This window comes from Aedes aegypti, chromosome 3 (genome assembly GCF_002204515.2).
Source record: "Aedes aegypti strain LVP_AGWG chromosome 3, AaegL5.0 Primary Assembly, whole genome shotgun sequence".
NCBI lineage: Eukaryota > Metazoa > Arthropoda > Insecta > Diptera > Culicidae > Aedes > Aedes aegypti.
In genome coordinates this window covers 8561574-8575133 of record NC_035109.1, presented here as the reverse complement: position 1 = coordinate 8575133, position 13560 = coordinate 8561574, and the positions used below count along the sequence as shown (strand labels likewise).

At 41.1% G+C, this 13560-nt stretch overlaps 1 protein-coding gene across 5 annotated transcripts in view; it reads right to left on the bottom strand.

The window, feature by feature from the left end:
• The window catches only part of LOC5571896, a 58520-nt gene that overhangs the window by 12860 nt on the left and 32100 nt on the right, over positions 1-13560 (bottom strand). For all 5 annotated transcript variants that reach the window (XM_021855396.1, XM_021855394.1, XM_021855397.1 and 2 more), the window contains 6 exons: positions 9587-10452; positions 9394-9527; positions 9251-9326; positions 9088-9182; positions 8861-9022; positions 8636-8801 (listed from right to left, as the gene is read on the bottom strand). In XM_021855396.1, the coding sequence (XP_021711088.1) occupies positions 8636-8801; positions 8861-9022; positions 9088-9182; positions 9251-9326; positions 9394-9527; positions 9587-10452 (1499 nt within the window). The remainder of the gene's footprint in view (positions 1-8635; positions 8802-8860; positions 9023-9087; positions 9183-9250; positions 9327-9393; positions 9528-9586; positions 10453-13560) is intronic.

Here is a 13560-nt window from a genome sequence, read left to right as displayed (position 1 = left end):
CAAGCAACTGGCACTGAAAAAGACTGCAAGTGGTAGACGAAATACGCGTAGCTGTCGAAGATAAGCGTTTAGGGCGACATTCAAAGGTACAAGGTACTACAATGGTCGATTTGGTTTCAAAGTTGTGTGTCCAGGTTGTGTTTTGTAGATACGGCATATATCCCTTTCCTTCTACACCACCGATAGCTGTTCTGTTTCCCTATCAGCCGTTGCAGACAAATGGCCAGCCTTTCCGGGCCCATCTTTACGAGTTCAGCTCTGATACCACCCTTACCAGCAGCTTTATTGTTCTTGAGCTGGTGAATGACATCCTTAACTTCCTTCGAAGTGGAGGCTGGTTGATTTTCATCGCCCGCAGTACCGACAAAGGCATTTCCTCCGTTGTCCCGTCCTTCATTGCCTGTGCTCTCAGTGCCATTCAGGTGTTCGTCGAAGTGCTGCTTCCACCTTTCGATCACCTCACGCTCGTCCGTCAAAATGCTCCCATCCTTATCCCAGCACATCTCAACTCGCGGCACAAAGCCATTGCGGGATGCGTTGAGCTTCTGATAAAACTGTTTTAACGTGTTTCTTGAGACCGGCATAGTTGTTCCATTTCATAGCACTCCGTCTCCTCCAGGCGACGTTTTTTATCCCGAAAGAGACGTGTCTGCTGTTGCCGTTTCCGTCTATTTGGGCTGTTTGGGCACATCAGGAGTTAATCACCAATGTTAACTTCCTTTTCCCGATCAGCCTAGATAGCCGTGTAGTGTCGGTAGCGGTTGTTTCAATTGGCTAAGAATTAACACTACGGACTGCCTGTTCCGGTGGTAAAAGTCCACCTCACAGGTGACCTCTAATTCATGCGGCTTTGAGCTTACCGTACCTAAGAATGAATGGTTAGGGGGTTCTAAATAAAACCTAACTTCAAACGGATCCTGTGCACTATGGCTTATCAGGTGGCCAATAATCAAAAAAGTGATGTGCCCCAAATTTTAATTCTTGTTCGCCATTTCATAGTAAACATGTCTGCTAAGAAATCCCCAAAATATTAGAGCATGATTTGCATTGCACACTCAGATATGAGGTGCCAAAGTTGAGCCTATGGAGAAAAACTTGTTGTTATTAACAAAAACTATGGTTTATTCAAATGAATATAACTTTTTTTCTTTAATACTTGCGTAAAATGTTTTTACACCATTTAAAAGCTTACAAAAAAGGCTTCCTAGAAACAATAAAAAAAAATAAAAAAGAAGCTTCAAAATAGTGGCTTTTATGATGTTTTTTTTTATAAAGCGTTAAAAAAATCGTATAAGCTTATTGTTAACACATCGAGTACTTTTTTGTCCCAAGTTGTCCCAGGCTTAAACTCAGTTTCAAGGGTACTTTGAGATGTAAACTAAACGATCATGAAGAATTTAGCTACACAAATTTGCACTTTTTTAATATAAGGCTTTTTGAATTTTTTCAATATTTTTAACCATTTTATATTGAAAACAGCTAAAAACTAATTTAGAAAATAACTGAATTTCGCTAAATCATTTATATCATCATTTCTATATAAGTTTTAATATTTATAATGGTTTGCACAATGTTAATCGCATAAATGGCTTATATACATAATAAGTAACAAAGTTTAATATTTCGCTACAGGCCCTATTCAAAAGTTAGTCTCGAAAACTTGTTTTTGAAAATAAAACATCAAATTTGTATCATAAAACTCATAAATACGACATGAGATGGAAAACATATTTTTGGCCGCCAGTCTGTATGGAAACCGCCCATAGTGCTGTGGAGTACCAGGGCGCCTTCTACAGTATTATGCCCTTCCTGTGCTACCCGGAGCAATGGTGCAGATGACCTTGTGTTTCTCCGAGATAATCGGCTGCCCTTCTTCAGACTTAAGCCTGAGGCAAAATCAGGGTGGGATTATTGATACGTTGTACTTTAGTTTAAATTTTCACCTTTATGGTTCCGCATTATGCGTTTTGCACAGTGTATTCTGTGCTTTTCGCCTATGGCGAAATTTAAGAGATACCGATCTGTTTTTTTCGCAGCTGGTCTTTTTCGTTCTGAAACTGCGAAAAGCTTAATGCTGCCTAGTTTAAGTAGTGGCTACGGTTAGGATAGCTTAGTTAGACCAATCTTCAGCATAAAATATCAGCAACGATCAATCTTTGTAGACTCATGTAAATGGTACAGCTCAAATAGCGCTAGTTCAAAAACCTTACTTTTGTGAACTTTTATCTAGGTAACCTAGTGGACCCAGTTTTTGCTACTTTCAGAAACATGAAATGACAAACTCGCGTGCCATACCTCGTGCATGAGTGCTCGTAAATAGCGCTGACGTTGCTACACTCATTTCTGAGTTAACAAACAGAGATGTATGTGCTGTCACAATTGATATTTCTGTTGGTGACCTCAATAGGAAATACGTCTTTCGTTTTGTGGTGTATTTACCACATGATGAACCATCCCAATGGATGATTCCAAACGAGTTTACTCCCAAAAAAAGGCGTTCTGCTTTTTGTGGGCAGTGATGCTGATACTCATCACATCATCTGGAGCAGCTTAGATATCAATTTGAGAAGCTCCAGTCTGATGGAATGCTTAAGTATTTCAAATCTTGGATTGCTTATTATAAAAAATCGCCCAACCTTCATGGTATCTGCTAGAGAAGAAGTGTTAGACATAATGCTCTGCTCGAACAGAATCATTCACGAGTTGACAAATTGGCATGTATTGGCATGTATCAAATGATGAATTGTTATCTGATCATCGCTACATCTCTATATGAACATACGAATGTAAATTCGCAGACTTTGCATTTGTTATACTCCATAAACTGGGAATTGATTGTAACCAAATTCCATGGATTCTATGGGTACCTGGCCATTCTTCCATCGCTGGAAATGAATTGGCTGATGAGCTAGCTCGCGATGGAGCATTGCATGACTTCATTAGCCCTTAGCCGGCTATTCCAATTTCGAAGTGCTGGGTGAAACTTCAGATAAACTCTTGGGCGGCAACTCAGCACAAGCAATATTGGAATAGTTTGGAGTCATGTCGTCAAACAAAATTGTACATTACTGAGCTATCTCAAAGGGTGGCGAAGTATTTAACAAATCTGTCAAAGCAGAATTGCAGTCCCTTGGTCTGAGCGTTGACAGGCCACTGCCAACTCAACTATCACATGGCAAATATTCAGCGTGCTGACTCATTTGTGTGTGATAGTTGTGATTCCGATTATGGAACTTCATATCACCTGATATATAACTGTCCAGTTTTTGCGCAAATGCGATTCCAATTACTTGGTAAACACTTATTAAGTGAAACTGAATTTAGAAGCCTAAATCTTCAGGACATTATGTTATTCTTAGCCCGCTTTACGCTCATGCGTTTTACAGCCCCATTTTTAGGGCGTTGTTCGAACCCATTGTGGTATGGAGCTACATGCTCTCATTTCGCTTATGCGATCTTCCCTCGTCAAGGAACCCCACTCCTATTTCCTCCCATCTTTCCCTTTCCTTTTCTCTCCCATCAGGTAGATGATGAAATAGGCTCAAATATGGCGATGGCACAAAACTGGTGGGGAATGTGCCTTTGGAGCCGGCCTTCTGATACCTGATACCCGTCCTTCATTGCCTGTGCTCTCAGCGCCATTCAGGTGTTCGTCGAAGTGCTGCTTCCACCTTTCGATCACCTCACGCTCGTCCGTCAAAATGCTCCCATCCTTATTCCAGCACATCTCAACTCACGGCACAAAGGCATTGCGGGATGCGTTGAGCTTCTGATAAAACTGTTTTAAACGTGTTTCTTGAGACCGGCATAGTTGTTCCATTTCATAGCACTCCGTCTCCTCCAGGCGACGTTTTTTTCTCTCGAAAGAGACGTGTCTGCTGTTGCCGTTTCCGTCTATAACGTTCCACATTCTGTCCGGTCCCTTGCTGCAGCATGACCGCTCGCACTACATTCTTCTCCTTCGGAATCTACCTACATTCTTCGTCGAACCAATCGTTCTGTCGACTTCGTCCAGCGTACCCGACGTTTCTCATAGCCAGTGTTGTGAAAAACTCAATTTCTCACAACTCACGCTTGAGATTTTTTCATGCGTGAGTTGTCAATCATGCAACTCAGCAGACAAAAAATCATGGATGAGTTGGCTCACCTTTTTAACTCATTGTCTCATATTTCCACAGTTTACTCACAAACGGCAATAATTTCTTGTTAGTCTGGTAAAATTATGTTAATCCTTTCTAACGTAAACAACAACATTCGGATTTCATGAGTTTTTGCCGGGTTTTGCGACTGAATCATTTTTTACGGTTTGAGTTGATTGAGTTGATTTTGCATCAAAATCTCAAGCGTGAGATTTGCGAAGCAGATCTCTAATGAGTTTGCTCTCACGGAAGAGCGTATTGGTTGAGATTTTGAGTGTGAGTCTATCAACACTGCTCATAGCTGCATAGCTGTCCTCAAGAGGGGCTTCATCCAGCTCACCCTCTTCCGGTAATGCGGCCTCGAGGTGCTGCAAGTATGCAGCAGCGACATCCGGTTGCTTAAGCTGCTCTTGGTCGTACCGGGACAGCCGTCGTTACCGTACGTTGTTGACGACGGAGCGTTTTAGGCGCAGGTTAACAATCACCAGATAATGGTCAGAGTCGATGTTCGCGTCACGATAGGTCCTCATGTCGATTATGTCGGAGAATTGCCGCCCACCAATCAGAACGAGGTCGATTTGTGATTCTGTCTGCTGTGGTGATCTCCAGGTGTATCGGTATGGAAGGCTGTGCTGCAAGTAGGTGCTTCGAATGGCCATATTCTTGGAGGCGGCGAAATCATTTAGGTAGTCGTAAGCCGTTTTCGTTCATTAACCGGTAGGCGCTGAACTTTCCAATAGTCGGTCTAAGTTCCTTCTCCTGGCTAACCTGAGCGTTTAGACGATGATTTTGACGTCGTGGCTTGGGCAGCTGTCGTACTCGCGTTCGTGCTGCGCGTAAAAGGCGTCTTTATCATCAACAGTGCTTCCGGAGTGAGTGCTGTGCACGTTTATTATGCTGAAGTTGAAGAACCGGCCTTTGAGCCTCAACTTGCACATTCTCTCATTGATCGGCCACCACCCGATCACGCGCCTCTACATATCACCCATCACTACCACTTCGAAATCGTATGCTGCTCTAAAATCGATGAACAAATGGTGCGTTAGGATCTGAAAGACAGATTTAATCCACCACCAAGCAGCCGTTCTCACGATGTATGTACAAAATGATGATAAACGGAGGAAGATGATCTGAGACAGTGTTCAGACTACCGTGAGGGCGCCTTACTCTGCGCGGCTCTTAACTCTGCGCACTTTTCAACAAAATCATTATTTTAAACATTTCCATCATGTTAATCATTCATATTTTAAGCTCAAAACACGCTATATTTATAATCTGCAACATACATAAATTCGAAGTAACATAAACGCAACCATCGACGATAAAATAAATAAACATTGAAACAAAAACATTGTAAACGTCAAAAAATGGCTTCCCTTAGCACAATCGTTAAGAAGCTGCTAGGAAAAATTTAGTGATTTTCGTGCGAAAAAAGGTGATTTTCTTCATTCAATGTGTGGTGATCGTTAAAAGTAAGTATTTTCTTCATCATTACGGTGGATTTTGATTCATATCTAGTGTTTCTACTAGAAAAAAAAAGCATTTTTTTTGCGCGGAATATGGCACTCGTTTTGACAGTATGTTCTTAACTTTGCGCACAGGTTGATGACATGGGTTCCGGACGAAAAAACATGATGTATACCCCGCAGCAAGTTCAATCGGCTCTTTCAATGATAAGAAGAGGTATTTCTATTCGACGAGCATCGAAGTTACAGCATATTCCGGAAAGTACGCTGAGAGCTGTGCTGGCCCGCGGTTCTACATCTTGTAAACAAGGCAAACCGACAGTCCTAACAAAGGAAGAGGAGGACCGTATAGTTCGATGGATAATTCACTCCGGAAAAGTTGGATTTCCAGTAGATTCACTGCGGCTAAAAACATCAGTGGGACATTATCTTAATAATACTCGAAAATCCAACAACCCTTTCCGCGACAAAGCTCCTGGGAAGAAGTGGCTGAAACATTTTCTGGGACGACATCCGAATATTTCTCAAAGAATTCCCAGTGCCTTGTCTAAACAGCGAACATGTGTCACTGAGAACAAAATTCGCGAATGGTTTCGTGAAATTGATAATTTTATTAATCAGGAGGGATTGCAGGATGTTTGGCAAAACCAACAACGCATCTTCAACATGGATGAATCATCTATACGTTTGGTACCCACAAAAGAGAAAGTATTGGCGGAAACAGGACAGAAATATGTCCACACGGCCAACGCAAACTCAGAGAAAGAGTGCTACACCGTACTATTTTCGGCAAATGCGGCCGGAACGTTGGCACCGCCTTTAGTTTTGTTCCCGTACAAGCAGAGGCTCCCTGCAGATATCATTAACAGTGCACCAAATGGATGGGCTATAGGTAAAAATGCGTCAGGATGGATGAATCAAGAAACATTCTATTACTACTTGAAGAACGTATTTTATCCATGGATTGTCAAGAGTAATATTCCTCAGCCCATTCTGCTCTTCGTCGACGGTCACAAGTCGCATGTATCACTGCAAACAACAGAATTTTGCCAAGCTAAGAATATTGTCCTGATTTGTTTATTCCCAAATTCTACACATGTGCTGCAGCCGTTAGATGTGGCGTTTTTCATGGGATTAAAAGTGCAATGGAATAAACATCTAATAGAGTGGCGCATTTTCCATGCCGGCGAACCCATAAAGCGACATGAGTTCGCACCGCTTTTGAAACAGGCTGTTGATGATATTCCAAATATGGCAAACACCCTCGTGAACGGTTTTCGTAAATGTGGATTGTCGCCCTGGAATCCGGACGCTGTCGATTATGCCATGCTTTTAAATGCAGAAAACCAAACCCATTCAAACACCACAAATCAGGAAACAACCGAAACTTCGCCGGTTCCTAGTGCCACTGTTATTCTGCAAGGGCTTGAGTCCCATCTTACTTTGCGACAGTTGAAGGCTTTTGAGCAAAATCAAAATAAGATCACATGGCCGGGACAAGTTGAAGACGCTAGTTTGTTTCACGTGTGGAAACGCGTTAAAAGAGATGTCGTTGCTGAAAAATTACTGCAATTTGACACAACTAGTTCATCCGAAGAGAACTCGTTCTGTGGATTTAATGAATCTGAGCTAGAAGGTATTTTTTATATTTTTATAAATTATGATTTGATTTACTATATTTTCTTTATTGTTTTCAGCTGAAAGAACAGAATTTATTAAAAAGTATCAATATCGAACCACTGACGAACAGAAGACATCCCCACAGGAAATGGTTAGTGACAACCAAAGCAAGGCTCTACTGAAAAAAGCGTTGTCTCCCGAGGAATGCATCGGTAGTATTAGTATTAGTAATTTGTTTTTTGAAATAATAAAGTGTTCAAACATTCACAAATTTCAGACGATCATCCTGTTGAACAACTTCCCGTTAAACCAGCAATCAATGGAGGTCCTGTGCTAAATTCAGATGGAAATCAAAAGTTACTAGCTGACGTAACGCTAGGAAGCTTTCCCAATACAATGTCCTTCGGTATACCTCACATCGCTCCCAATGCAGGGTCAGAGCACAGCATCAAAGATGATGTTTTCGATAGAGCATTTCAAACGCCACTCGGTGCTGCCCGAAAAACGGGTCAAACAAGAAAGTATCGACCACGTCCCCCTGCTGTGGCAACCAGTGAAGCATTTAAAGCATATCTGAAAGATATGGAAGCTGAAAAATATAATCAAGAGCAAGAAAAACTACAAAAAAAAATCGTCCGTGAAGAAAAAAAGTCGGCAGCAAAGCAGAAGCTGCAAATAAAATCTGAGAATCGCAAGAAAAAGCAAGAATCGGCGAAGAAAAGAGGCGTCGGAGCAACCGGCAAGCAGAAAAAGAAACTTGTCTAAAGTAGCCTAAAGCGGATTGGAGTTTGCCTATGTAATTGAAGTTACTATGAAATATTGTTATTCTCATTTATAATACTGGAAACGATTAAAAAAATAAATAAAATTACGTATAGATGTTTTTCTGGGTGCGCAGAGTTAGGAACCCGAGTGCGCAGAATAAGGAACTTTGTAAAAAAAGTGCGCAGAGTAAGGAACGTTGTAATGTTTTAACTTTTTCAATAATGTATGAAAAAACATTAAAGTTTACAAAAAAATTTTATTTTTCCCACATTCTCAAAACGTTTCAGCATTTATCCTCAAAATTTCAACCAATTTGGGTGAGATTTGACTTTTTTACAGTTAAATGAATTCTAAAACATGTTAAGTGCGCAGAATATGGGGCCTTCACGGTACCAACAAGTGTAGATAGACGAATGACTACTTTCACGGACACCATTCAAGTGTTTTTCGTGGTACTGCTTCCACCTATCGATCACTACATGCTATTCTATCGAGGTTATCCCTGCATATTTTGACTAGCTACACAATGCAGGAAAGCTAGGAAGCAATCGAGCCAGTAGTTTTATCTCGAACTTAAAAGTTAACTGTTAACTGTTGAGTTCTGAACCAAATCTATTATTACAAATCCCAGGAACAAATACTCACAATCAAACTTATCGTTGTGCGTATGAGCCCAGACCTGCCATTCAACAAGAGCTCCACGAGGTAATGCCGGTACTACAATGTAATCCATGATTGCGTTCGCCGTCCGCCGTTCCCACTGCCGCCGGGCTTCGTAGATGTAGCTCGGATGAGTTACAAAACATATTCCCTAAAAATATAAATACTCCTTCAACTGATACTATGAACTACGAATCGGTGAAGCCTTACCTGAACGACATCCCGCAGCTGACCCTGGGCGTGCATAGCTTTAGCTATCCGACTAACGTGTCGTAGCGTCAGCTTGCATTGCTGCTTGATTCCTCCCTCGACGATGGTCATACTACCCGGCACGAGCGCAATCTGCCCCGATATATAGGTTATGTGACCCACCTGTGGACAAATGACAAACTCAGAGTGAATCGTTTTGCGAAAGAAGCGAAGAGATCGCGCTTTACCTTTGTCGATTGACTGTACGTGCCAATGTTGGCGGGAGCCCAGTGCGAGATACCTTGTACATGCATCGTGTGTCTTTTATGTTCCAGCTCAGATACTGCAGAGAGATAGTAATGTAAAATTGAGTAAACGGTTAACAATCCATACCTAGCTTGGAATACTTACTAGATTTTTCAGAATTGAACGCGACAGCTTCTAGTACGACGTGACAATTTTCGGGAAGAGGACATTCTACGCAAACCTGCAAAATGGGTAGAAATATTCGAATAAGTGGAACGTTTGTGGGGATCCTTCCACAAAAAACTTACCCTAGTGGGAGGATTTGTGAAGCCGAATTTCTCCGAGTAGATCGCATTAAGGTAGGAGTATTCATTCATATCCCGCACATACAAGGTAATGTAGCATATTTGACGAAGTGTAAAAGAATTCGAGGTTATAAGGTCTGCAAGAGTAAAGCAAATCCTAGAAATGAGATAAAAAACGGTTCAAGCTTTAACCAACCTTCCAAAGTTTTTAGAGCGATCTCCATCGCCTGACTAGATGTTTCAGCTATCCCTTGGACCCCCGCCACCCACATCCATCCCTTGGAGTTGACGATCGCCCGCGGTTGATTCGTCAGCGCTTCGTGTTCCCGTTTGTACACCAGCTTGGCACCCTGGCCGGGATCTCCTCCGCCCCCGCCCCCACTGCTCCCATCTATGCTGAGCCGCTTGGTAATGATCTTAACCGGTGATCGCGGCAGCTGAATCACTTCCGTGGTGAAATCTTTGGTAATGCTATTGCTGCGAGACACTCCGGTCTGTCCATCCACCGCCGTGGCACTGTTCAGATCGTCTTTGCTGAAGGAATTGCGCATCGTTGCCACCTTGGCATTGGTCACCTTCTCGATCAACTCCAGCTCCGTTTCGCTTAGGTCCGGATCGCTCAAGTCACTGTAGCTACTTTCATTGAGATCAGCAATGAAGTCAAGCGAGTTCTTCACTACAACCGTTTCAGTCCGTTCCTTTGGCACCAGTCGAAGTTTTGTGAAGTTCAGATACCCAACCGGACAGACCGGATCGGCCGAACTTATCACCGTCTGAACGTCGTCCACAACGATGCGGCTTTTGAACAGGGGACAGTCCAGTGTGAAGGTCTCGTACTCGCCACCCTCGCCGCAAACGTTCAACCCGTATTTGTCCTTCATGTTGAGCAGATGTGGTTGCATTTCTTTGAGCGATTTGCCTAGGTGTCTGTCGGGGATGAGCCCCAGGGCGGCCACTTTGATGATGATCGCGTACACCTGGCAGTCGATCATCTCTTGCAGCAGTTCGGTTTGATCCCTTCGCCATAGGTAGGCCAGCGAGATCAACTGGAGACGGTTGCAACTGTTGGGAGATAGGAAAGGTTATTGTTAGTAGGGGCAATGTGGTTTTTACAATAATTGCATGATGATTTTTAAAACAAGGTAAACTTGTGTATTTTCTTTCCTTTCAAACCAGGTGACGCTATAGAGCATGAGACATGTGTGCCATAGCTTATATGCTTTCTTTGTTTAATCCTCGAAGTTCGAGATTAGCTAAAAAGCTAAAAGCTACACATCAACTTTGTCGAAGATGTCATCTTTCTTAAAGGTCATCATCTTGAAGTATCTGCAAAACAAAAATTTCATGCTCACTAGCGCCGTCTGGTGGCAAAATTTTGAATCAACTAGCTGGAACAAAGATAATCCTTAGCTTACTGAACAACTTTGCCAAAGATGCCCACCAAATGGATCCAGAACAAAAGTAAAATTTCCATGTCCACTAGTGCCACCTAACGGTTAAATTCCGGAATACATTTTGGTTGGGTGTCCAAGTACAACAGCGCGACAGCCCGAAGGTTCACCACGTTTTGTGAATAACAGATAAATGATCAAATTGTGTTCCTATAGAACGGTGCTAAATATTTGTGTAAACCCGTTTGAAGATTTTCCTTCAAACGAAGGCCTAATGCCCAGGACCAATCTAAGACCGTATAGTGTATCGCTGGGCTTGAAGCTCCGTGTGAAAATCGATACGCTCGTCGTGACGTCCATATCCAAACTCCCAGTGTTTTCTTGTGGAAGTGCAAAGGACTCCTCGGCTTCCATAAAGCAAGTAACACGTCAACATTTCCTTCCCATTCGGACCTGTATTCGGACGCAGCCGACGCCGTTATTGTTTGTCATAATAAAGAGAGCACCAGTACTTACACATTGAGGATGCTACTGATCCTGAGTAGCGTCTGTTGGTTCCCTGTGTAAGTACCAGCTGTTCTTGCAATAACGGAGTAGCAACTGGGGGCGGTCAATCATGCTCAAAATGCCACAGGGAATTTAGTTTTAACACTTGGGTTGTTCCTATCTGACGGAAGGGACTCGGAAAACAAAATATACCAAAAATTTGAGTTCACACCAAGAGGTGTAACAAAATCTCAAAAAACCGTAAAAAATATTTGTTTCTGGCCTAAACTTAAGTTAAATATGCACTTTAGGAACCTCATGCCAGTAAAACGTGACCAAAAGGTGACTGAATATGAACCACGTTTTAAAGAGGATTCTTCAAAGAAACAACAACAACAAAATTAATCTAGGTATTTGATGGAAGTTTCAGATCTTAACCCTTCTACCGGCATCTTCATTTTTTACCGCAAAATTCAAATTCAAATCGTTATAAATTTTTTGTTTTTCAATATTTTTGCACCATTTTTTCACAAGTTCTCAAAAAACTCTTCTAGTTTTAGCATCTGTGTCGTTATTAATCATTGGTCATCTGGTGTTGAAGATATTCCAAAATTCCTTGGGGGACCGACCCGTTACTAGAACCCCCGGTAATTTCTCAGGCTATAGAATTTCAATCGTATTCGGATATTCACTCTTCGGAACAATTCATGAATGAGAGTATATTGTGAAAAAATGAAGCAATTTGGTGCAGCCGTCTTTAAGTAATGAGCATTTAGGTTTCTGGAACCACGCTGGCCAAATAAAGATCTTAAAAACTTCAAAAAACATCATATCGTAATTTTCAGATATCCTCAAGAATACTGAACCGATTTGTATGATTTTTTCAGAGTAGCTTCTTATTACCACAACCACATAAAAAATCTGAAAAATCGGAAGCAAAAGGCACACAAAATTTATAAGAAACACCAGAAAGATGAAAACTTAGCAAAATATTTGGACATTTGCACTCAATTGAATCTTGCCATCAGTGATGCTTTTGAAGAATATAATTCAAAAACTGAACTTGAAATAAAGTCATGTCCAAAGAACTTCTTCAATTACGTAAAAACAAAACTAAAATCTGACAATTTTCCATCTGTTATGCACCTTGATGAAAATGTGGGCGACAACTCAGAAAAAGTTTGCAATCTATATGCAAATTTTTTCCAAGAAATCTATACTACATTTTCGGAAGAAGACCGCGATCGCAATTATTTTGCGTTTTACCCGGAATTTTCTAGAGATATTGGTGTGAATCAAATCAATGTGCGGGAAATTTCAGACGCTCTAATGAATTTGAACGCTTCAAAATGTCCCGGTCCTGACACGATTCCACCAATATTTATGAAAAATTTAGCAAAAGAACTTACAGCGCCATTGTTTTGGCATTTTAATAAATCCCTTGAATCCGGAATCTTCCCAAAAATATGGAAAAGCTCCTTTTTAGTGCCTATCTTTAAATCTGGCCGAAAATCTGACATACGTAATTATCGTGGTATAGCCATTATCTCTTGTATTCCAAAACTTTTCAAGTCAATCGTCAACGAAAAACTATTTCTTCAAATCAAAAATAGAATTACTGACACACAACATGGCTTCTTTAAAGGTCGCTCGACCTCAACAAATTTACTTCAATTTGTTGACTATTCATTGAATGCAATGGACAATGGAAACCACGTAGAAGCTCTTTATACGGACTTTAGCAAGGCATTTGATCGCATAGACATACCAATGCTACTTTTCAAACTAAAAAAAATTGGAATCGAGCCAAGACTGCTGAAATGGCTTGAATCGTATTTAACTGACCGCCAACAAATAATAAAATTCAAAGGAAACAAATCAAAACCAATTCAAGTCACTTCGGGTGTCCCTCAAGGCTCTCATTTGGGACCTCTTCTTTTTATTATGTATGTAAACGACATTTCCTTCATTTTTAATAAACTCAAAGTGTTAATATATGCTGATGACATGAAGCTCTACCTGGAAATAAGAAATGAAGAAGACATCAATGTATTCCGCAATGAAATAGAAATATTCTACATATGGTGCAAAAAAAGCCTATTAGAACTGAATGTAAAAAAATGCAACCTAATATCATTTAGCAGAAAAAGAACAACACCGCGAATTTCAATTTCATTAGGAAATCAAAATGTAGAAAAATGTGAAAGAGTAAGGGACTTAGGAGTAATCTTAGACTCTAAGCTTTCTTTCGTAGACCACTACAATACAATAATTCACAAGGCTAATAACATGC